The sequence below is a fragment of the Antedon mediterranea genome, chromosome 3, assembly GCF_964355755.1.
Source record: "Antedon mediterranea chromosome 3, ecAntMedi1.1, whole genome shotgun sequence".
NCBI lineage: Eukaryota > Metazoa > Echinodermata > Crinoidea > Comatulida > Antedonidae > Antedon > Antedon mediterranea.
The window spans coordinates 10160776-10187125 of NC_092672.1; the positions used below are offsets into that span (position 1 = coordinate 10160776).

Sequence of the window (26350 nt, forward strand, 5' to 3'; positions counted from 1 at the left end):
CCGTACATGCAGAATCGTCGATGTTTCATCCTAATAAATAAATAAACACAGACAATACGAATATTATACGTCACACATGCAGTAAGGTCTTAGCGAATCATCTGCATGCGGGTATCGCTAATACTATTTTTGCGAAACCCGTCACGTTCTATATTGAAAGACTATTGTTGAATAAGAAGTATATTGTTAACCGAATGAAAATAACGTATATTTCATTGGCGAATGATGCACGCTCATTTCCAAACTAACAGGATCGAGTCAGAGGCATTGGAACGTTGGCTAGTGATTATCCTGTGACTCATTGAAGGACCTTACGCGATCGCATTAGTGACGGCGTGTATTTCACGTCGCTTTTTTTTTCTATAGTTGATTGTTTTTGCGACGACTCAAGATAAGACGCGAAATATGGAGATCATTATTCGTAATTAACTAGAATATTGTCAAATGACATGCATGTTTGCATGGTTAATAAGTAATACGAATCTATTACCTGGATGTTGTGACTGCGTGGTTGAGAAAATACTTTATATACGTACGACTGAGTGACTAATTCGCAGACCTGGAAACAAATCATTAGGCCTCTCGATCGTCTAGGCGCCATCTGTTCTTTTACACAGATGATGTGCTCAAGTTAGCAAGAATGAGTATTTTATTCTTTCTGTTTGTGTTTTATATTACTGGACTCGATATACTTCAGCCTACTTTCAGTTTGGAATTCTACCCGAAAAGTAAGTGAGATTCTTCTTATTACTAGTATTAATATTAAGTGTCACGTGACACAGTGTATTATATTTCACACTAATGCTCGACTTTGTATATTTAACAGAGAATTGTCAATACACTAGTGGGTATGATAACATTATTAATCATTAATAATTCTTAGTATGCCAATTACTAATGTGCTTTTAACACGCAATGATAAAAAAGTCGAATGGTATAAAATTTAAGAATATATCATTGCATGTAGTGTTCGGATGTACGTGCGCGTGTACGTGTGTAAGTGTGTTTTTTTTTCTTTTTGCGCCGCGTAAAAGAACATCAGAAAATTGCTGTAGCAAGCACACGTGTAACGGGAAACGAACATGTTGAAATATGTTTGGATATAAGATGACATTACAACCTTTTTCAGCGCAGTGGAAGAGTGATCGTGCAACGCAAGAAGTGAATTAACCAATCACAAGCGACATTTCAGATTGTCATCAATTACTTGCGTTGCGTTCAAGCGAGATCCATTAAACATCACTTGCAAGAATGAAAAAGCTTAAATGTTTTTAAATTGTATTCTCCATTTTATATTCCGGCAAAAATCAAATAAAAAAACAAACATATGGGGCACAAATGCTCCATGACACTTAGTGTTCTCTTTTTGTGTACAATCGATAATTGAATAATTATCTATTATGCCTATATTTTAATAAGATCGTTACACAAACTGGTTCTTCTAAAGGATACTAATCCACAATAAATAGCGGCATTAAAATGTAATACTATTTCGTTGAACAGAAAGTCTGTAGCAGTTATAATTTTGAATAATATTCCTTCGTCATTAACACCAACAGGACAGATTGAGTGCGTGTTTATGTATTAATATTCATAATTAATGTCCTTGACTACCAATAACACACGCAATATAATTGGGTCAATATTGACAAAATATTTCTACAACAAATTACAAAATAAAATGAGTCATATGTCGTGATACAGTAGTTGCAATAATAATGTACACTTTATATTGTTGTATTCAACCTTCGCATGATTAGAAATAGAGATACTAACATCAGTTTCTTTTACTGTAAAACAAGCGTAAAATAATTGCGACGACTCAGGTGATCATTGACCACACGTTTTGTGAATTCAATCACAGAATTATGACGAGAATGTTGTTTGCATAAGTAAGACATACTAACGTCATTACCATTTAATGTAGAGTTGATTATCATGTATTGCCATCCGCACAGCCAGTCAAATATTAATTTCTACACAAATTGATTGATCACGGGTTCTCAACACGAGCTTTCGGTCATTTGGTAATTATTATTAATATAAAGTGATTAAAATTATGATGACAATAAATGCTGAAAAAATCGCAACAAAAATATTAAATGTCTTATAACATACTAAATGTTGTCATTTATTTCTTGAAGGCTTCTCACTTTTACTATTTAATGTATAAATTAAACCTTCATCAACGTAGGCCTAATCTTAAACTTACATAGGCTCTGTAAGATAATTCAGCTGACAATCGGTACGCGCTTAAGTAGGTCTAGGCCTAATGTGATCAAAATCAACTAATTGTCTATCTGCATGTAAAGCCACATTTCCGGAATAGTTTAATTTACAACAATATTAAGGTTATGAAATCACTTATGTAGCATTCGTAATTGTCGAATAAAAAAACAAATTCTTCGAGTTCTTGTCGTTTGGCTATGCATATACTTTGTAATCAGGTCTTGTTTTTCTGTTGCGGAAAGATGGAGACACTAACCAATGTTGTCATACTTTCTGAAATGATTTAACCTAGTGGGCGTTAACTAATTTAGTGAAAAAATGTGTTCCTACGTACTAATGAGGTGGTCGGCTACCGTAATGCATGTGTTCAATTCTTATCAGGATTGTTTCTACGACCAAAAAACAAAACATCTCAACACTATAAGACTTTTTCAAGACTGTTAGTGTGGATTATGTGTTTTTCTTCTGTGAAACGGATGTATCCCTGGAGGGCACAGTGTCTGTCTGAAAGCCTAGGCAAATTTCAGGAAACATTGACGAGTATTTATGATAATAATGTATACATTTTAATTTTATTGAAACCTAATAGATGTCATCGTGTAGACGAAGAAGAGTTTGTTTAATGTTTGCTAGGGGAGTACACACTCTTATTTTATACATCAGTACATTTAATGAGATAAACCATTTTATTTGACATAGCCTCCTAAGTTTTCGTAATAGCAATTCTAATTCTGCCACACATGATCAGTGATCATGTTAAATTGGGTAAGTGCTCAGCTGTCATGATTGTTGCTGCCGCATCAAAGTTGATTGTCTTTTAGTAGGCCTAAACATGTAATGTACATTATGTACATAATGTACATGCCTAGGGTCACAATCCAGTTAAACACACCGTAGTAAGAAGAATTAGATGTGTTTGGTGTATTCAAGAAAAATATAGTGCATCCAACCATCCTGATCCAACATACATTGTGCGGTACGGTTCTTTAATAGTAAGATTTACAGTATTTCGACTACTTTTAGAGCATTACATAAATAATACATAGTACATTTTCTACCAATAGAATTATTTCCAAAATATAAGCATGTCAACACTATATAGGCCTATGTGTGATTCTCGAGAAATACACACAGGCCGAATCCACTTGTAACCGTATCATATTAATCATCCGTCTGTCATATACATTATTAAATAAAGTCTGGAACACAATTAATAATTAAATTCATAATAATAAAATATGAATAATCTAGTCGACTATCAAGATTATTATTATTAGTAATAACCAAATTAATAACCAAATTAATTCAATGTTCTATGCATTATGTTAATTCCCTTTTAATTAAATTTTAATAAATTACTTATTGGAAAACAATATTGTGATGGTGAGATTTTGTTGCAGCAGCAGATTGACTGAAAATCCATTAAAGACTCATAACACAAACAAAAATGTAACAGGTCCTTATGCCGTAGCAACAAAGACACTGTTGACGTCACAAAAGATGATGTGCTTTAGATAAATATTTTTTTTGTGAAAGCGATATAGGCAAACATAATTCAAGTAATGTATACTTGTTCAATGTCTTAATACAAATAAAATAATCGTTATACCTTTCTATTTAAATAATGGCATTACCTTTTTTTGGATTCTGATTAAATATTTAACAGTTTTGCTGAAACCGAAGGGAATTATAAATGAGAAATTAAAACAAGGAAAAATAGATAACAAAAGAACATTTGCAAGAGACTTCCTTTATTGTTTCCATTCCTATTTCTTTCTTTTGGGTCCATTCGTTCTTTGTCTTAAATAAGAAGTAACCAATCTCATTCTATTGTAGAGACATGCTAACAAAAAACATGTTCATACACCCTAAACTCTAACAAGTGTACAGTCTATAAATTGTTCTGCCTTGTTTTACTTTATCATTTTTGATTTAGCTTTTTGCTTATTTTATTGTTTGTATCTTCATTGCGATCCAGCCACTGATACCCACAGCATTACCATTTTTTCAGTAATTTGTCTTTGGATTTATAATTAATAGCTAATATATAAATAAAAAGATATCATAATATTGAAAATTACCAGGAAGCCTCTGGTCTAAGCATATCAAGCAGAAGTTTGAAGCTTTTCTCATTTTCACAAACTCATCTCTATCAGTTACAACATTTCATTTTCAATATATTTCTTGGTGGTTTAGAATGTCATCTATACCTATGAATTAAAATGATAATATAATATATAATAATAAACACAAAAGCATAACATAAATAATTGAACTAATTGCTCCAAGTTGACAGGCCTTTTAATATGCCTCCTAATCTTTGTAACATTGCTGATGTAAGTAAATTATTCATTAGTTTGCTTATATCGATAGATTAGATTATCTATATAAGCAAAGAACTTATAACACAAGAATCTCCTGTTCTTCAATTTGCATTCAAAACACAGTATCGGAAGTACAGGGTTAAAAGGTCAAACTGGGCGACGCCATTTCACACAGCATGAGCAGCGCCCCCTCCAAACTAGGTAGTCAATTACTCTACCCCACCTAGAGTATTAGCAGAACCCCTCTATGATTTTGACTTTCTAATTTGATGCGGGCGCCCTACTCCTCCGTCAATTACTCTATCCCCCCAAGAGCATTAGCAGATCCCCTCTATGATTTTGACTTTCTAATTTGATGCGGGCGCCCTACTCCTCAGTCAATTACTCTATCCCCCTAGAGCATTAGCAGATCCCCTCTATGATTTTGACTTTCTAATTTGATGCGGGCGCCCTACTCCATGGTTCACAATGGCGCCACCCTATTCTATCCCACAATGCCTTTCGAAATTGTTACCCGCTTCGGACGAACAGGAGATTCTTGCGTTATAAGTTCTTTGATATAAGTCGATTTCTTACTTTCCTTTGTTTCGTTTAGCTTCCGTATTCATACGGCAACTATATATTAAAAACATAATAAATCTTACAAATAATTGTAAGGAAATTTAATACGGTAGACCAATCAATAAACAACCTAAGCATACAATCATAATGAACTTGATACAATCTATATCGTGTTTCAGATAATCAGCGAAAGTTCCATTAAAAATAAATCAATTTTTAATAGATTTTCTCCAGTGGGATTTGAACCTTATTTTGATCATACACAAGAGCAACCGTTTTTTTTAATTGTAAATCTAGAAAATTTCTATTATTGCACAAATCATGCAGAAATTAATGGTATGCCTAATGGGTAATGTCACATGTGACGCTGTATTTAATACATAAATAAAATAATTTTATAATCCAGAATTCACATGGTATAAAGGTGAGATTTTATATGCATTGTTTGCTATCTCAGTAGGGTTGTTGCATCTCACTAATATTGATAATATATTATGATTTAGATTATCTTTGATAGCCGTATAGTATAGTGATTCTTTTTGAAATAATGAACATGACGCAATGATGTCACAAGCACCTGTCTTGAACATTTTATAACCTTAGACCTTACCGCATTTATTCATCAATGATATATTTATCACCTGCTAAAATGCTCACATGTTCTTAATGTTATTATATTATGATCACTAACATATTAAATCCCTCATATTCTCCTTTAACTATTTTGCTAGTTTTGTGTCTGTGTTGATCTCAATTCCAAACTATAGATTCTGAACTAGATTCTATTCAACCTTATCGCGCCGGCATTACTTATTGTTGACTACTAATTAATTTTACAAACAATGTGGTAAACGCAATACGTGCGTATATCAATCAAACCTAAACAAAGATAGGGAAGATTTAAAGATGTGACGCGTCGTGAATCGTTATTCTGTCTTCCTAATTACGTCGCGTTGCGTCATAAATCGTTATTGTTCATTACTATTGCGTTTTTGCAGATATTGAGTTTGATAGAGTTTATTGTTTATTCGTTCAATTTGCAACTCAAGTTGACTATAAACATATTTCTGTAAAAATGTTCTTGAAAATTTCCAAGATGATAGGAATAATGTGCTCTATAGCGTAAAGTGTGACACTGTCGTGAAAATTCATGTCTTTCCATTTAAAGTTTAGGAAACATTATCAATCACCATTAATGTTCAAAGTGTGCTGTTTGCTTCAAAAAGGCGTGAGCCTCTATTAGCCATTCCATTAGTAAATCTGTGTCCTGGAAATAAACTAAAGTGCAAACAGAAGTGAAATATGTTCTTGTGAATCGATCTGCATAGGAGTACCCGGGTAACCTAGATTGCTCTTTTCCTGTAATAAGTTACTTCCAACATGTCACCTGAGTTAACTCTAAAAATATTATTTATTTTGGCTTATTCATTTGAATCGTACGCAAACAACCAGCAATCCCAACTTGAAAACATATAGTTTTGCCACTATAATGCTATAACATCAAACGGTAAATGGCACTATAGAGCGTATTCCGAAGGTGAACTTTGCGTTGCCAACTCATTATTTCACTAATTAAAACGAATGAATGGATTATAAATATTTTACGGACCGATAGTATATTTTTTAATCTCTTATCAATATCTAGAGTAGTAGAAATTATAAATGTATACATATCAGGAGAATTGGTTTATTTAAAATATCGGGAGCGAGATACTCAAAATTGGGAGACTCGCACATTCGCCAATTGCATGAATGACAGTTTGCGTAAACTACACGCATAATGATTTTGGCCCAGTAAAACCGAAAAATTTAACTTCCGATCCATGAGACAGTATTTGGTAGGAGTAGCCTACCACTTAGTTAACTTAACCGTGACATTCTTTCACCATCAGTGTTACCAGCACAAGTAGGCCTCGCAAAAATATGTACCGCTAATATATGGAACGCCTCTTCTGCCTTCAGTTCACATTTATCATGCAGTACACACCAAATGGTCATGCAGTACACACCAATGGTCATGCAGTACACACCAATGGTCATGCAGTACACACCAATCGTCATGCAGTACACACCAATCGTCATGCAGTACACACCAAACATCATGCAGTACACACCAATCGTCATGCAGTACACACCAAACATCATGCAGTACACACCAATCGTCATGCAGTACACACCAATCGTCATGCAGTACACACCAATGGTCATGCAGTACACACCAATCGTCATGCAGTACACACCAATCGTCATGCAGTACACACCAATCGTCATGCAGTCCAATATTGCGTAATTTATACCGCCACCTATCGACAAAATCAAATATCACGTGACTTTTATTAGACGGCTGTAAAACTAAGGCTATATACAAACTTTATACTACAGCAACTCACGCTGTCTACTACTACACCGCACGTGCTTTACGTCCTATAGATTCCAAGATTTATTTAATAGTTTTTCCAGCCATTTTAGTCATAAAGCACGTGCGGTGTAGTAGTAGACAGCGTGAGTTGCTGTAGTATAATGTTTGAATAGCCTAGTTTTACAGCCGTCTAGTAAACGTCACGTGATATTCGATTTTGTCGATAGGTGGCGGTATAAATTACGCAATATTTGACTGCATGACGATTGGTGTGTACTGCATGACGATTGGTGTGTATTGCATGACGATTGGTGTGTACTGCATGACCATTGGTTTGTACTGCATGACCATTGGTGTGTACTGCATGACGATTGGTGTGTACTGCATGACGATTGGTGTGTACTGCATGATGTTTGGTGTGTACTGCATGACGATTGGTGTGTACTGCATGATGTTTGGTGTGTACTGCATGACGATTGGTGTGTACTGCATGACCATTGGTGTGTACTGCATGACGATTGATGTGTACTGCATGACGATTGGTGTGTACTGCATGACAAATGTGAACTGAAGGCAGAGGAGGCGTTCCATACTAAAATGCCTATAAGCCTACACTGTGGCATAGCCGGGATTGAAGAATGGTTTAATCTTTCTGAGATAGGTGGGTGAAATGCAAGAACTTTGTGGAAATAACATTATAGCCAAATCCTACGTTGTTTTTACAAACAGTGAGTGCAGTTAGCACACACTATATGCAACGTGGTTGCAACTATGCAGTTCATTTAGCCTACTATCGTTATCTTTACAGTATTATTTCAGTTGTATTGTATTATGGTACGATTTATGCTTAAATCTAAATTTCAATAACTTTGATCTGTTCTCTGTTACTCACTTCCATACGACTTTAGAAAGATCGAGGACCAAGTTTAACCGACGAGTCTACAGTATAGAGAACCATAGAAACAGAGGTAAACATCTGTATCAAACATAATTATACTGTGCTGTTCTTATTCCAGCAAATAATGGCATTAATACGCATTACAAATAACTGGACTAGTATTTTAAAGTACCTTAAAGCAATTAGTAGATGTAGCATCAAATTGAAACTCTTGATAGGCTATATACATATATAGCCTACTTGCCATATATACTTGCCATAAGTATAAAACGTGATGTGTAGGCCTACATTATTTGTGACAATCGAGTCGGTTTGTTAGCAAATTTTATTTTGCCAAGCAAACTTTTATTATGATTAATATCATAATCTCTTTTGATAGTTATAATATAAAACATTAAAAAAATCCCATAATGAATTCACTACGGTTTTTGTTCAATATGTAGCCATGGCGACGAACATTTCAACAGTTAATAATCTTGATATACGTCGCATTGAATCATTGTGCTTGATCTATTCTTGTTTCTGTTTTTAATTTACGTATTTCTTCTTCCAATTCAGTATTACAAAAAAAATACTCATTGAACTTTTTGACCATTTTGACTTATATAATGGCAGTTTTCTATATTAAAACGGGCTTACATATACGAATAACGAATAGTATACTGGTTCATGTGTAGGCCTACCTGTATTTTATTCATTACTATTCCATGATACAAGCCACTATTCATCCCATGTTACAACTGTATCAAAGCAATACTATTAGTAAGATATGCACGTTTTGTTTCAATTTGGGAAGATGTTTTAAACACCTCTTATCTAAATGTATTCAATCCTTTAACGAATATTCAATATTATTTTTTTAAGTTGTCTAATTCATTCTTTGCGACACACATATCAGTTACTATTTCACATGAATATCAATTATCAATAACATGTATGATTAAATTAAACACCTTTACCTTATATATGTCTATGAATATGTAAATACCGTTTGTATCGTATTGTATACAATTTATATTCGTACACTCTGAAAGCATCAAACACCCAAATCCCCATCAACCATAACTCATAAAGCAGTGCGAGGCAATTAAACCTAAACTGCACTTAACACACTCGTGATGTTGATGTGGTCACTCGGGAAATTATTGTTGTTGTCATTAAAGCGTGGATCACATATCGCGTAAATGGTCAGTGAAATATTGATATTGACTACAAACGTTCCAACGATGACATACTGGATGGTTATAAACACCACGTGTAACGATAATCACTGTTTGAACGTCCGCAATTTTAAAGATGAGGTAGGCCTACTATGCAAAATTCAAACGCTACAAACGCATTTCGCTTTAACGATAGCTTAAACGTACGCAATACAAAAGGCAAATAAACAGACGCCATTACAAGTGATAGTATACCGTTTTACGATGACGTAAAAGAAGTTCACAATCAAAACTTTTTTTAAAATGTATTATTGCTAAATCTTCGAATGAATATTAATTTCACGACGACGATTACACGCATTTGAGCTGTGACGTACATGACCATGATCCCTAGTGGTCGCGCGTAACTGTGTTTACGTGTCACGGAGCCGATCCAAACAGATTAAATATGAACGCTTCTAAATTGATGCAATTTACTATAAATATCAGTTATTTCGATCTTCTCATCTTAAACTTCACTCACATTTGAAGCTTAGGTCTTCAATTCCTAATTTAAGTGTTGCGTTAAGTAGTGACCTATTTATATTCATGCAGTTAACTTGATTTACTAAAAATGAATACGGATCTATTTTACACGTGGACTGCGATACGTACTGTACGTGGTAAAAAACGCACGGTAGGCCTATGTTGTCATAAACAGCAACAGACATTACCTTAACGCTGAGAAAAATGATGAGTTGCTTCCCCGGTGGAAACCATGTACGTAGGCGAAATCAAACCTACTCGGTTTGCTCGCCAACGTTAGTTGCCGTAGACTTTGACCTGTTTCACCACCGCATACTTTGCTTTCCTCTGTTCTTGCGTTGTTACGTGAAATGAAACTGGTCGTAGCGATGTTTGCATCATTGCTGCGTCGACTGTTCCCACCTGTGACTACGCAATACGGCACTTCGATACGTCGTTTATTGTTTCTACCATTTTAGGAATGTCAATTAATTAGGATCACGATCATCAGATGTCAGACAATTAGGGCTACATACTAGTTCATTTAAACAAAATTCCCTTTGTACCATTTTATTATAAATTCCAAATGGTACGCGTTTTATTTTACTTTTAATCTCCATAATTATATAGCAGACTCGCGTAACAGGCTTTGTTAAACTCTAAAGCTACGAAATGACCAACATTAGTATTATATAGATTTTAAATTATTCTTATCAGGATTATTTTAATTTTTCACTAGAGGTTATAATGGGCCACTTAACGTATTATGGATTTGTATGCTATTGATCCTGCTATAACTTGTAATGAATTAAATTGATATGCATTAGACATTTGTTATTATATTATTTAAGAGATACGCAAATGAGTAATAAAATATAACATATTAGAAAAACAATAGGCAAAACCTCAATCATGATTCTAATGTTTCAATTTAATCGTTAGATATATCATCTTAACGATGTTTGATAATTTCGATAGAACACTGCTGTGGCATTTTAATTATGAACATTTTGTTGAACACGATTGAACATGAGCATTGAATCTAGATGAACATACTGTTCATGTTCAACCTACTTGAACATACTGTTCATGTTCAACCTACTTGAACATACTGTTCATGTTAAATCTAGATGAACATACGATGCGTGCTCGATCTAGATGAACATAGTGTTCATGTTCAATCTAGATGAACATACTGTTCATGTTAAATCTAGATGAATATACTGTTCATGCTCGATCTAGATGAACTTACTGTTCATATTCAATATAGATGAACATACTGTTCATGTTCAAGCTAGATAAATATACTTTTTATGTTTAATCTAGTTAAACACACTGCTTATTTTCAATCTACTGTAGATAAACACATGGTGCATGTTCAATCTAGTTAAACATACTGTTTATTTTCACTTTAGATGGACATACTGTTCTTGTTCAGTCTAAATGAACATACTGTTAATTTTCAATCTAGATAAACACAAGGTTCATGCTCAATCTGGATGAACATACGGTTCATGCTCGATCTAGATGAACATACTGTTCATGTTCAATCTAGATGAATATACTGTTTATGCCCGATCTAGATAAACTTACTGTTCATGTTCGATATAGATGAACATACTGTTCATGTTTAATATAGATAAACATAATGTTCATTTCAATCTGGATAATCACACGTTTCATGTTCAATCTCAGTTGAACATACTGTTCATTTTCACTCTCCATGGACATACTGTTATTTTTCAATTTAGATGAATATACTCTTCATGTTCAATCTAGATGAACAAACTGTTCATGTTCAATCTAGATGATCATACTGTTCATGTTCAATCTAGTTAAACACACTGTTCATTTTCAATATAGATAAACATACTGTTCATTTTCACTCTAGATGGACATACTGTTCATGTTCAATCTAGCATTAACCTATATGTTCAATCTGTTGCAAATACAGTCTGTTCATGTTTAATACACTAGTTACAGACTATTCATGTTCAATTTGTATATAATTGAACGTGAGCATAGTTATATTGAACATACACATGCTCAGCCTCATAATTGTCGTGTTCAATATAACTTTATGCGAATGTAAATGAAAATTATTTTGTATAGTTAAATTACATTACATATACATCATTTATGTCATGGTGATTCTATGCAAACATCAATATAATATTCGTAATAATAATAATAATAATAATTTTCTAGCTACTGTCTATGTACAATACTATTGTTCATGTTCAATGTATGTATGTATGTGAATATGTTCTATAACGTAAGCATTGTATTGATATTATAAACAGTGATAAGATATTCCATAACCTGCTATCTTGACCATAGTAAAACGAGACCACGTATGTTTTTAGCAGAATGTCTATATGTGAGTGCAACATAAATCGAGCACGATCATCACGTATGGCTCAGAATGTGCGTGCTTTAACAAACATTCAGAACCAATATCTTGTTTTCAGTAACCGAATACATGTCTCACTTACGTGTGAGGGCACTCACGTGATCAATATTTAATCATATTGAGGGCAGATTTCAATACCAGATATATGACGTCTTTAAGTCTCCACTCCTAATCCCATCCGGTAAAAAAAGCATCATTGTAAGTGTTACGGTGTATAAGTTATCTACTCATTGTGTTCGTACTCATATTATCAGCATTTTTTATACTACAATGTATCAGAAATGACGCAATCATAATGTCTTATAACAGTTGTTTATATAGCCCATTAGCTCATATAGTACTTTTATGAATAAGCCTAATCATCATCGGTTCCAATTTTACACATGAACGTACAGTTTCTGTTTCTGTATTTTTCATCGATCTCTTTGTATTTATATGTTAAATCAATATCCCGATTATTCTAGTTGTGTGTTGCTGCTATACATAACATGATAATAATAATAATATTCTGGATTTATATAGCGCCTAATGTTGTGAAACCTCTAAGCGCTGAACATTATTACCCCAGACACACTGCGCCACACGCCCAAACTAATGTATAGTATATAAGGTAACATGGTATACTGGCATTTCCAGTTTTTTTTCTGAAGATAATTTCATGATGGAAATTACTATTACAGAATAAAATTACCACTCATTGTTTGAGGATAACTCTTCTGCCAATGTGAAAGAACCAAAATATAAGAGCATTTGTTGGAATAATTAGTAAAGCTTTTATTTTCATTTCTGAAGCCAACTGGTATAGATACCACCGAACTATATAGCTGTTTCATTGTGACCAGGCAAACAATAAGCCTAAAAACTACCATGTCCAGGTCCAGTATTTTCAACCCCGTATCTGTATGCCTAACGTGCTTTAAACTGTCGAATAGATAGTGTGAAAACTAACGTGGATGATGTGATTGGAAATATTGCACATCCGAGAGAGGATGATATTCCCTGTGGATATCGGAGTTATTAGATTCCGTGATGTAACCTTTGTATAAGATTGCTTGTTTCATGAAGCCAATCTCGATATTCATCGCATTTTAATCGAATCCTATAAACAGTAATGTAAAAGAATGTTTCAAAAGTTATAATGAGCAAGCATGAGATATTAAAATGTATACTTCATTGTATTGATGTTGCTGTGTGAAATTTAACTTCGCCGAAAATGAGTATATTATATGCTGATGCTATACTCTTGATGTTTAGCTGAAATTTGTTATTTATTAGAATAAAATTATACTATAACATTTAAAAATAAATTATTCGGTGATTTAATGTCAATGCACAAACTGAATCATCTAGTATTCTATTTTTTCTCTATCTTTCGTGAGAGCAACCCACGTGTATTTGCATGTGAAATAAAAAAATAAAAGAGCGTTATATAGCAGGTCTTTAAAATATAATTTAGAATTGTCTCTCTCAGAACATTTTATTCCAAACCGCCCGGTGATATACTGAAATTTAATTAATTCATTTGAAACGATAAAGATTAGGAAATCTGTAAGAACGAGAAAAAATCGCTCCAACCGAGAATCGAACCCGGAACCTTATGCTTGAAATGCACATTTCCTAACCATTAGACCAGTGGGGCTTTCATGGTATTGTTTAAACTCGATTGAATAGCGACTATATATAATAAAAAGGACTGTATTTATTATGTATTATTGTTTTATACCACTTTTATGATCTTTACATAAACCAACGAAATATATATATAACGATCCACAAATATAGAATATATTTACAGACATAAAGACTACAAATCGAATAAGTTAAAGTTGTAAAAAATGACATGAAACATAATATTGATTAGTTATGGGAATTTGGGAATTTTACGAAATTAAACATAGGTAATTAAGGTTGTGATGGCGATAATTAGCCGACTCAAGGACTTTTTGTTCGATATCAGTCACCATAGAATTAACACGTTCGTAAACAAAATGGCAGCTTTACGCTTCATACCATGGCGACATCGAGAAATAACTGATTGAAGTATAATTTTAAATTGAAAATAGATAACAGGCAGGAGGCCTCGAATATTTCTATTATTCATAATATTATATTTACTGTATATATATATATATATATACTAAAGTATAATCATTTCCAGAAGCACAGATATGTACCTAACATCCCTTTGTAATGTTTTTAAAATTCTGTCGTTCTGTAAATTTAAAGATATATTGTCCACATGAATGAAAATATATTTTCTAAATCGCGTTGTTGAATATACCATTTTATATCACATAATAGGCTTGTTATTTACTTTGACTAAACATTGGATAGAGAAAAAAATTAACTGAAATAAAAATCTAATTTTCTGTCAGACAATCTTTTTGTTAAATGTAACCGTTTATTTTTAAAGTGAAAGCATTTTTTTTTGTTCATTTTTATACAAAATAATATTTAAGTACGACAACTTTAAAGTTTCAAATTACTTTCGTATTATATACTACAACAATTATAGAGAGAAAGGGCGATGTCTAATTTTAGTAGATGTACTACCATAATACAACCTCAGGGCGCTAATTTCCCCTATGTTTTAAACAGGGAAAAGATAATGCTTTATGTTACAAAACTCCTGGTATATTTATAATTTTAAATATTTTTTTTTAATGAACAAATTAGAGAAAAAGTCTTACTTAATAACTGAAGATTAGAGTCTACATGCTCAGAGTGTACATATAACATCTTCAACAACTTCATATAGTATTTATTGTAGACCTATCTGTTTTCTATTTCATACCTTTAAGTGGCAACTTTCGTCTGTTGGTTTGATGAAATAAAATAAAATTTAACTACAGTACGCTTTACTGTAATAGGTAAAAAGGCGCTTTTTATTTACATTTTTTAGTTAATAAAATGTGTTTAGATATAATAAAATTGTACATGCAGTATGCATTTTGTTACTGATATTCTATTTATGTGTCATGTTTTTCTTTTTTTTATATACCAACAGACGATAAGCTTGTTCCACCAAAATTTTACATTCCGAAGGAAACTATACAAAACAGTGAAGTGACCATAAAATGGGAGAAACCGGAAGGTCCAGCAGCGGGCTACTACCTTATATATTACGTCTGCACTACCCCACACATTAGAATAACAATCACTATACCGACAAACACTACAGAATATAATTTGGAAGATTTGACGCCTGACACTTCATATGTCATGTACATGCTGTCGTATTCTATAAAGACACATACCCTTACGTTCTATGATAAAGAAACAAACATGACTTTGAAGGTCGACAGAAAACAGGAGAGGTACAGTAAAGCATCAGATGATACTTCACTTAAAACACCTTTACGAGGTAAGATTAGAATATTGCATTGATTGACTGATAACATTTTAATATTGAGCTTTCTATTTGCGACGAACGACAACCAAACTACCCGTACATCATGTTAGTTCATTGTGCGCATTCGGGAATAGTGGGACGTGTACCTTCGATTTTTTAACCATATTTAATGAGGGTGATTCACCCAGCAATTGCTAATCATTAGGGACCCTCAGAGGTTCCCAAGACAAACATATACACAAGATGCTCTACATAAACAAAGTCTTATTAATTAAGTCTTTGCGAGTGAAGTTGTAATTTTGTCCTTAGAAAAAATCCAGACATTGACAAAGCTTTAATGGTTTCTAGGCTCAGGCGACGACCGACGACACACCGGTCTTAGGTTGGTCTTCAATGATCGAAAATCGAAAATCCCCTAATACCTGAATATTTGATACTGATATTATTTTTGCACGCGGTTATTTACCGATTTCAAACGGTGTCTTTGTTTCTCTAAAAACAATAAGAACGGTAATACATTCTGCTTGCAAGCCCGTTGACCTAGTACTAGGACTTGTCTCGTTTCTTTGAGCATGCGTAAAAATAAACCTAATACACACTAAGTAAAATTATATGCGTTTAGAGTTGTAAGGTTTCTGTTACCTATACGTCATGAAAATTATAAATTCGTAAAATTTCCGATTGACATAATATACATTACCACATTAACCTAACCTACAGTGTACATAACTAATATCAATACATTAGAAAACATTAATATGAACTAGATTTGAACTAGACACCGTGATTACGCAAAAACGCAACGCATGCTGATTCTCAACAATATAATAATATCAATGTACACCAATTCAGAGTTCTTTATTGCACGTTGTTTGAGCGGGAAAGTGTGCTATCTCAATAACATGAGGAATATAATAATATTATAGTGCTATCATTATGTCATAAAAAAACAGAAATAATTAAGTGTACACCATAAAGTTCATTCACATTTGTTCTGATTTCAGTCCTGATTTCGTTTCAAATTGTATCGCTGCTTACGTCACGTACAGTATAATGATTAGACGTGTTGATATCCAATTGGTCAGAAGTTATTTCAGACTAAAGACCATTGGAACCAAACGGATATCCCTCGACAGACGTGCGAGTGCCTTCAAATGGACATAAGCCTATTCTAAACATTGATTTATTACCAGGACAGATGAATCCTAACTGTTCACAAATCACAAATCCATAACAAATGATCTTTAATTTATGAAGTAATTAATCATTCAGATTAAATCAATAGGGAGTAAAAACTATCAAGATATAATTGGTTCGTATTATCTATATACAGTTAATAGTGTTTATATGCCCTATGAGGATCAATGAGCAAAGTTAGGGCTAGAATTTTTTTTTATATTTTTGGATTGAAAACTGACTTGTGGTGAGATGATATTTAGTAGACATTAAACATTTTTTATAGCACACACGTGGCATGAAAATGCAAACAAAGCTATACATTCTGTCTGTAAATATTTACAATACACTCGTGATGGATTTAGTGCATACATAGTCAGGTAGTTTTGTTTTGTTTTTGGTCAGAAAATAAGCAGAATATATTATGTAAATTGAGAAGAATTCATCCATATTTGTTTCTTTTAGATAATTGGATTATACTGTAGGTAGGTTTGATTGTCAATGTCCATAATGCCCTTGTCATCAGCAAAATAAATGGATTTATAATTTCTTTACATTTCAAATTCTATTTCTTTCGAAGCCTTCGGCATCAAGCGTCATTTCTACAGTTTCAGTAAAATGCCGCCTACACGAAACGAATATTGAATTTAAGGCTGACATGTGACATCCAGAAGTTGTGTTTTGTATATATTTGAATATGCGCATAACAAAAGTTTAAGCTATTTATGTTTTATCTTTCTTACTTTTAAAACCCGAGATACTATTTTTAATCTATCCGGTTTGTATGGTGGCCAAATAACTAAACCGACAAAATGGTATTTTTCATTCAATTCCGAAAAGTAATTGGCCTAAATGTTCTGTAACTCAATATTAAACCAGCCATCCACCAGTAAATACACTTTACTGTTTCAGTCTACACTGGATACTATCTGTGTCCTCCGATGAGTTGCATACTATAATGTGGGTCGGAATCTCTTTGTTGGGATTATAATACCTGAATAAAAGTCGGCCGTTTCATCAGAGCATCCCTCTTTCTCAACCGTGACATAGCTTTAGCACTAAGTTTTGACAGAAAAGTTATTTTATTCCAATCACCAAACCACTCACCGGCAGTATGCGATGCTAATGCCTGCTAACTATAAAGAAATATTAATGTAACTGGTCAAATAACTAGGCCTAATATGCTATAAAATATATACTTTTTTTTCTATATTAAAAAATTGTTTTCTAAATTAAAATTTGGTAAGGTAATTTCCTTTTTTCCATTTTAATGTACGCAATATAAATAGACTGTAAATTCTAATAATCGCTTTAACTTATAGCATGTCCTTTCTATTCCCATTTGCAAGCTTAGTATATTTTCTGCCGTGACGCAATTTCTAAGTAATTTATGATCATCGCTGTTTTCTAACAACCAATGTTGAATTGAATCTAAGTAGTATCTTGACAACATAGCCCATGGCCCGTTACGATCATGAACATGAAGCACGCGTCCTGCCCACGACCTTTGCACATTAAGTAATTGAGCAAGGAAAAATGCCGAGTAGCTTACAATACATCATTTACATTATCTATATACTTTTTTTTTTAATACTGTACTAGAATAGTAATTATGGATGCTATATATATTTTAAAGATGTATTGTCCCCCTGTAAAAAATAATTCTTAATAAAATGTTAAATATTCCATTTTAATGTAACATAATAGTTATCCACTTTGACCAAAATTGGATAAAAAATATATTTACCTGAAAAAAACATTTAAAGCAAAATTGGCTGCCAGCTAGTGGGTTTTTGGTTGATTTTAACGATTTATTTTGTCAATTTATAGGTTAAAACATTATTTTTTTAATTATTGTTTCTATGGAAGTGAATACCTTTATTAAAACTACAAAAAAACATATTCAAAGTCTGATTTAATTAATCTTTTTTATGTTTTGGGGGGACAATACATCTTTAAAGACTGTATGTAATGTTAATGATGTTTTTAATACCGTTATATGCACTATTGAACTTGTAATTAAAAAGTAACGTTTATTAGAAACGAAATATATACGAATGTAATGAGATGAACTAACATATGGCCACTAAACCTGTACACCCACTTACTTGTCGTAATAACTAACATTTCCAGTAATAAAAATGCTACTAGCTAACGGAGGAAGTCATTGTTGAAACATCTGTACAGCTAATTTACTGCACATCTGAATGTGCTGGAAACTAACAAGTTCATGTTACACATTATTCATTTGTTCCATCAATATGTTTATATAAGGTATGGAAATTGATTTTCATAATTTTAACAAAGACATTCCAACAAAAATTGAAAATAGTAGACGACTGTTCTGTTCTTGGGCAAGTGTTATAATGTTTACGGTATCATGGGCACATCTATGCACAGTGTTAATTAACCATTAAAAATCATACAGTTTCAACATTTTAAACTACTCTCAACATTCCTACTGTATACAGATGCATGTGTTTTGAATGAGAAAGAAATTCACGGAAAGAGAAATGATCAATGCAAAAAAGAAATCAAAAGTAGGCCAACAAAATAAAAATATATAATATCATAATAGACAAGATGGAGTACTTTATTTAAGTAGAATGGAAAGGACAGTTTACCGATGGTTAAAATTGAATAGAAAGAACGAAGGCTATGTCAACATTCGAAAAGAAGTAACCGGAGAAACTAATTTCTACTGATCCAGTGTCCAAGAGGCAGAAAAGCATTCAGGTTCCTGTTTATGCCTATATAGCATAAAATTAAAATCGTATTCTGATGTGCAATGTTAGATAAAAGTCCAGAATGTGTGAAACAATTGCCTTTATACTTTGAGGTAATAACCAATGTTGGCGCCAGGGAATCTGATGGTACAGTATAGCTGTCAACGTGTTTTATTTTGCGCCTTATTTTCCGCATTTGACAGTAACTGTATCCTTGACGCCTATTGTATCATCGCCAAATTTTTTGATATTGAAAGAAATTTTCTTTTCAGAATTCCATTTTAAAAATCATTTTTTGTATCGAGCATTCTTAAGTGTTGATATAAGGTTTGCGGTACACCACGTAGTTCTGAAAAGAACTGTTGAGTTTCTCAACGTTTCGATCAATATGCTTTGATCGTCCTCAGGAGTGAGAATTTCTAACTACTATCTATTCTTATTTATATGCCATTAATGTCGTATGAGAGAAACACTAGTGTTGACACTTTACAGAACGATTATTTGTATATATTTTATCAGGCAATTAAAACCATTGTATACACAGGTTGACCCATTACATTGATGAAAACATCTCTATAACAAGTTGACTTATGTGTTTTCCAAGCTTAAAAATTGTCCCAAAAAAATACGATACGTTTCTTAACTTCTGGTATACCAGTTATTTTATTCCTATATAAGCCAAATTTAATCATAATATTTAAATATCGGAAGAACAAACGCCAATTCCAAGCAGCGGATTAATTATGAAGAGAGTCGTTATGGTAATTGGTCACGCAAACTAAAAAGAGTCGGGTATTTAATTTGCTGGTATTTATATTTAGGTCAATATTTAAGTTCTTCTATATTGGTTAGGAAACACAATGAAGATGGTATTAAGATATCACCATTATTTATGCATACAATATGTGATGAAAGATGAAGACCCTATTGTAGAAAGAAAATTGCTTAATTTTCTCCATGTTGTCATTGGCCTAATATCTCAGGCTTAATTGTGTACATTTCATTCTACTTCTTCATGGTGTCATGCCTAGTTGCAGATGTTGATGTCCTTTGTCCATGAAATTGTTATCGGTGACCTGAGTATTATTGATATGTCAAACGTTGACGACCATGGCATCTTCTTCCTTCTTCTTTTCGGCATAGTGGCAGCGTTGTATTTCTCCTTTCCTTATTGTGTCCGAGATATTTCATTTGTCGTCGTCATAAATAGTCGTATAATAATTTGCCTGAATGACACACTGAAATAATATTATTCCAAATATAACAAACAATGCTCATCATTCATAGCTTAAGGCCCATTCACACTAGGACGATAACGATCGACGATAAATATATAAGCATGCATTTTTTAAACATAAAACAAAAGAAATTAGAAAGGGTTTCGTTCTAGGACTATAGGATAATCATTTATGCTGTCTTTGATAAAAATAATATTTTTTAAATTCCAATCAAATGACGTCATGATACATAAAAACAATAACATCGTTGTATTGTCACGATATTATTGCTCTTACTAATCATGACGTCATTTGATTGGAAAATATAATTTTCATCAAAGGAAGCATAGATGGTTATTCTATAGTTCTAGAATGAAAAGGTTTTATATTTCTTTTATTTTATGTATGAAAAATGCAAATTATTGTCTATTATCGTCGATCGTTATCGTCCTAGGTGTTCACCTCTTTTTTTACAAAGACTGTACCATACTGTTATACACTTGTTACAAACGAAACATACGTAATGGTGAAGCACCGTTTACATTATTATTCTTTAGGGGGTTTTCACACACATTATGTTTAATATTAATGCCTATTTAAAGAGTTAAAAAAATATAAAAAATGTATGCATTGTCTCACTAATGTGTAGCCAAATGAAACAACTATGCCAATTTGAAACTGATAATCATGATGTATTGGAAAGATGATTATGGTTTTTGATGAAGATGACTGTTTGGTTTAATTATGCCTATAATGATAACGATTACAATGATAATAGATATAATGGAACAAAGATTTCAAACAAAATAATGGAAGGACTTGTGTAAGCAATGGAATAACTGGGAGTTTTCGACGAAACACGTAAACCTAAACGTCAACGTTATTTTCTAACACGCGCGTTTAAACTCGGTCCAAATTTATCTGCGCAGGTGTGGTTAGTATTACAAAACTCTTACTTGGTCTAGAATTTTATTTTTTCTAGCGTTTGACCAAAATGTTAACTGAAAATGTGTTCAGAATTCTAGGCCTACATGATGAATTGTCATTTTAAACGAATTGTTCTACTCGGTTGATGCAAGTAGGTCTGCATTGTAATTCTATGGAGCACGTAAATCGACCATGAATGCTTCTTATTATATTCAGACAATAAGGGGCACTTCTTCTTTGTGGTATTCTCGGTCAATAGGGGGCGCTCTATATTTGCTGTTTACAGATCATAGTATATGGCTCTGGCTGTTTCATGCTTCTTGGTATTTCCTCCATGTGTGTACTAAGTCAATAAAGGGCTCTGCTACTTGGTATTCTCAGTCAATAGGGGCGCTCAATATTTTCTCTTTATTCACGTACCTGTCATGATGATTATTAGTATTATAGTCTGCCAATAAGGGATATTCTCGGTCAATAGGGGCGCTCTCCATTCGCTGTATCATGAAAATATGCACGTTGTATATGTATTTTTTTTTCTATTTTCAGTATCCTTTTTTTTTATTTTCAATTTCGTATTTAAAAAAAAAATAGAAATACAATCAATCGTTATAAATTAATTGCGAATTCTATACAAAATTATTATTTTTGTATAGTGTAGGCCTACTGGTTTGTTGTCAATAACAGGTTTTATCTAGGCCTATTAGCGGTTTAAAACAGATATAAGTGGCCTAATGATGTTAAAGTGATATTTTGAAGGTTTAAGATTGGTATTAATTGGTAGCATGTAATGATAATGTTGTTCGATTTATATAGCGCTTATACAATCAAAAGATTGTCCCAAAAGCGCTGAGAGAAAAACAGAAAGAAATTACAAAGAAAAAAATGGGTTTTGAGGAGTGTTTTGAAAACAATGATAGAGGATGCATTTTTAATAGGATACCGCTTTTTCTACAAATATACAATGTTCGGTTTGATTGAAGTATACAGGTGGCAAAATATTTGAGTAAACTATAATTCAAATAATAATATTACGGACAATTCTAGCCACTTTAACAGTATATATACTTATACAATGCCCATAGCGTGTGTAAGGCAAATCCTAAAAGATGTTTGTTGATAATATTATTTTCTTAGTTGAATTACTAATATCATTTAGAATGAAGCGTTTACGATTATTAGTCGCTTAAATTGGTTTATAAAGCTGGCTAAATCAATATTAATAATTCAATTTCACTTCTCGTAAACAGTTCTCGATAATTACTCTTATCCCTTAATATTTTTCTATTAATTATAAATGATAATATTAATTCCAATTACGTAGGTTAATCGTATTTTCACAGATTACAGAGGTAACATATCGACCGGAGGAGTTGCTCTGTTCTGCGCTTTGGTTGTGATGTGGTTAGCTGTCGTTGTTTTCTTCTTCCTGACCTGGCACCAGAAAATGAATTCAGTCTCTTCTTTTGCCATACATACAGGCGACCGTGGTGCGCTCAAAACACTCTCATATTCCAGATATTCCCGCTGAGTAGTCATGGTACATACTAGTGCTTTTTCAGTCGCACAAATTTCACCCTTTTTTAAAATCAATTACAAATTTAATAACACATCATTCTGCTACCTATTTCTGACTATTTCTGTATACATTATAATGCTATATACTTCCTTTGTTCCATATCCTACACCGTTCGTATAATTATTCATGCCTGTTTTATTTGTGTTTTGCTTATTATCTAACATTTCTGGTGCCAGTGACGTGTTTGTTTTTTTTTCACGAATGTTTTCAATTTCATTAACAATCAAACTATATTTATATCGTTGTTGTGTAGTCCACCGGATTCTATATTTTAACTTAAACTGCCTTCTCTCTTCTAATAGTTTACCGTACCTACTAATATATTATACTGTAAAAATGTCGTTGAAATATCGCAACTGCACGTTTATTTGTTCTAACCGTTGGTGGCGTATTATGTCACTATTTTTTGCTCAATATTTGCGCAATTGTTTCCACATTTATTAGTATTAATGAGTTACTACTAATTTTATATAAGTATAAAATTAATGTATAAAATGTGTATTTTTTTACTGTCACGTGTCAGGCCAACCTAATCTTAAACTTTGATTTGATCGATTTTAATTTGCAATTTTATTGTTTAGGTCTACAATCCATTGATAAGCCTCACTTGGACTTAAATATAAATTGAAAACATTTTTTTAGAAAATTATGTGATGTTAATGAAACCTAACGCTTTATCGCGAACTTCACATTTACTTATGGACTATGACGAATTCATATTCGATGATTGGACCGTGACCGGTGAAAATGATCAAACTAATATAAATTGTGGAATCATGTGATTTTTTTAAAACTGCCATTGTGCCTGCGCAATAAGAAAGTTTGTTATTGTTTTCTATTGATACCGATTGGTCATGTATTTTTTAGCAACTGTTTCCACGACAACCGAATGCATTTAGCACAATATAACAAAATTACCCATGATGCACATTTATATTGTTAATTCTTAATGTTTGGCAATAATTTTTTTCATCAATTTTATGTACGCACCAAATTGCTTTTTTTGTACTAATAATGCAAACAATAACAATATTCATAAAATCGATTAGATTTTTATGCATCATATTTTTATTACTCCAACAGTACAACTAGGCCCACAATTTCAAGTACAATATTTTTCTAGAATCATTGTACAGTTGATTTTTGTATTTTCATCGTGTGTTAAGTACTATGATATTTCAAATACATGACAACGGATTGTCAATTAGAATAATTATAAATACAATGTCTTAATATGTTCCAGTTATAGTATGCAATTAACAGATGTGTATTGTCCCCCAAAAACATGAACAACGAAAGATTAATTAAAATCAGATTTTGAATATATTATTGGTAGTTATATATTTTATAGTTATTAAGTTAATCACTTTTGTAAAAAAAACACTTCACTTAATGACAAAATAGGCCTAAGTGGTTAAATGCAACCAAAAACCCATTGACTGGCAGCCAATCTGACTATATTTTGCTTTAAATTCAGATAAATAATTTAATAATTAATTTTTTTTTTTCAATCCAATTTTCGGTTAAAATGGATAACTTTTATGTGAAATGAAAATGGCATATTCAACAAAAACATATTTTAAGGATAACTTTTTAATTAATACATCTTTAACAGTAATTTAAGATCTTTGAGGTGAATAGTTTCAAACAGAACATATATACATAATTTACTTCATTGGCGCACATACATTTTTTTTAGCGTCAATGGCAGATGTGGGTCATATAGGCAAACGTTTCAAATATCTTCAACATAACATAACAAGACATATTTTCAACTAAAACGACCACCTTTCAACACCCCATTTGTTAAATTGTGTTATCCTTTTATTGAAATCACTGTAAGTATATTACAAACACATTACAGTACTATTCTGTAAGAGACCATTGTACGTACACACAACTCCAATGTAGGCTAATATTTCATCCCTATAATAACATCGCATGTACACTCTTTGGCGTACGAACGATTGACTGCAACAATACAAACACTGTTATACTTTAAAACACATAGCATGCCTTTCTAGTTGTGTACAATTATTAGTTGTATATTGTTATATATATATTTTTTAAACTTTGAAATGACATACATTTTTCTCTAAAATAATTTCTAAAACATTAAGATTATTAATATTATTTTAATATTAATAATAGAGAACTATTTGCTATCTATATTACCATATATTATTTCATATTTCTATCATCGTTGTTTTAAATAAATATTTCACTAATTACACCATACTTATTATTATTTATAAGGTATATCAACACTGTTAACTTAACTTAATATTTATTTCGATGAAAGCTTTCAGTGGAAATCAGTGAAAATATGAATTATAATTACTTATTCCAAATGAAAATATGGTATTAAAGGAATTTTACCTCTGATAAATTAATTTAGTTTCTAGAGAAAAGGAAAAATGGTCTATCGAAATTGTTTTTGTTCTTCAGTATGCCACGCACTATGGAATTGTCAATACGATAAACAGATTGTAGTGAACTATAGACACACTTATAGAGACACTAATGAGAATTGAACAATCATAATAGATGATTTAATGCCGTACTGTTTCCAATATCAAATATGTTCAAAACAACTCGTTTAATAATAATGATGGCTGCTATATCTATATTCTAACATTATATAACTATCCATATAGGATAATGTTATTGAACTTTTTGTTTAGAGATTTATAGATATAGTCCAATATAAATGTATTGGTCAGACATTGGTCTATTTCTGGAGTATTTGTTAAGAATTATAAGCTTTGGCAGTCTGTTATGACGCTATTTGTTTAAACGCTATGTTGATAAGATTAGTTTTGAAAAATAATGGTAGTCTATACACTACAACAATGTTGGTAGTAAATGCCTTAACACAAAGTTCTACATATTTTAATTCCAACAAAAATACAAAAGAAACACAGTAAG

General features: G+C 32.3%; 1 protein-coding gene across 1 annotated transcript in view; it reads left to right on the plus strand.

The window, feature by feature from the left end:
• Window positions 1-303: 303 nt before the first annotated feature.
• The window catches only part of LOC140044833 (uncharacterized), a 28177-nt gene continuing 2130 nt past the window's right edge, over window positions 304-26350 (plus strand). The window contains exons 1-2 of the mRNA XM_072089512.1: window positions 304-728; window positions 15456-15812. Of these exons, the coding sequence (XP_071945613.1) occupies window positions 641-728; window positions 15456-15812 (445 nt within the window). The 5' untranslated portion in view covers window positions 304-640. The remainder of the gene's footprint in view (window positions 729-15455; window positions 15813-26350) is intronic.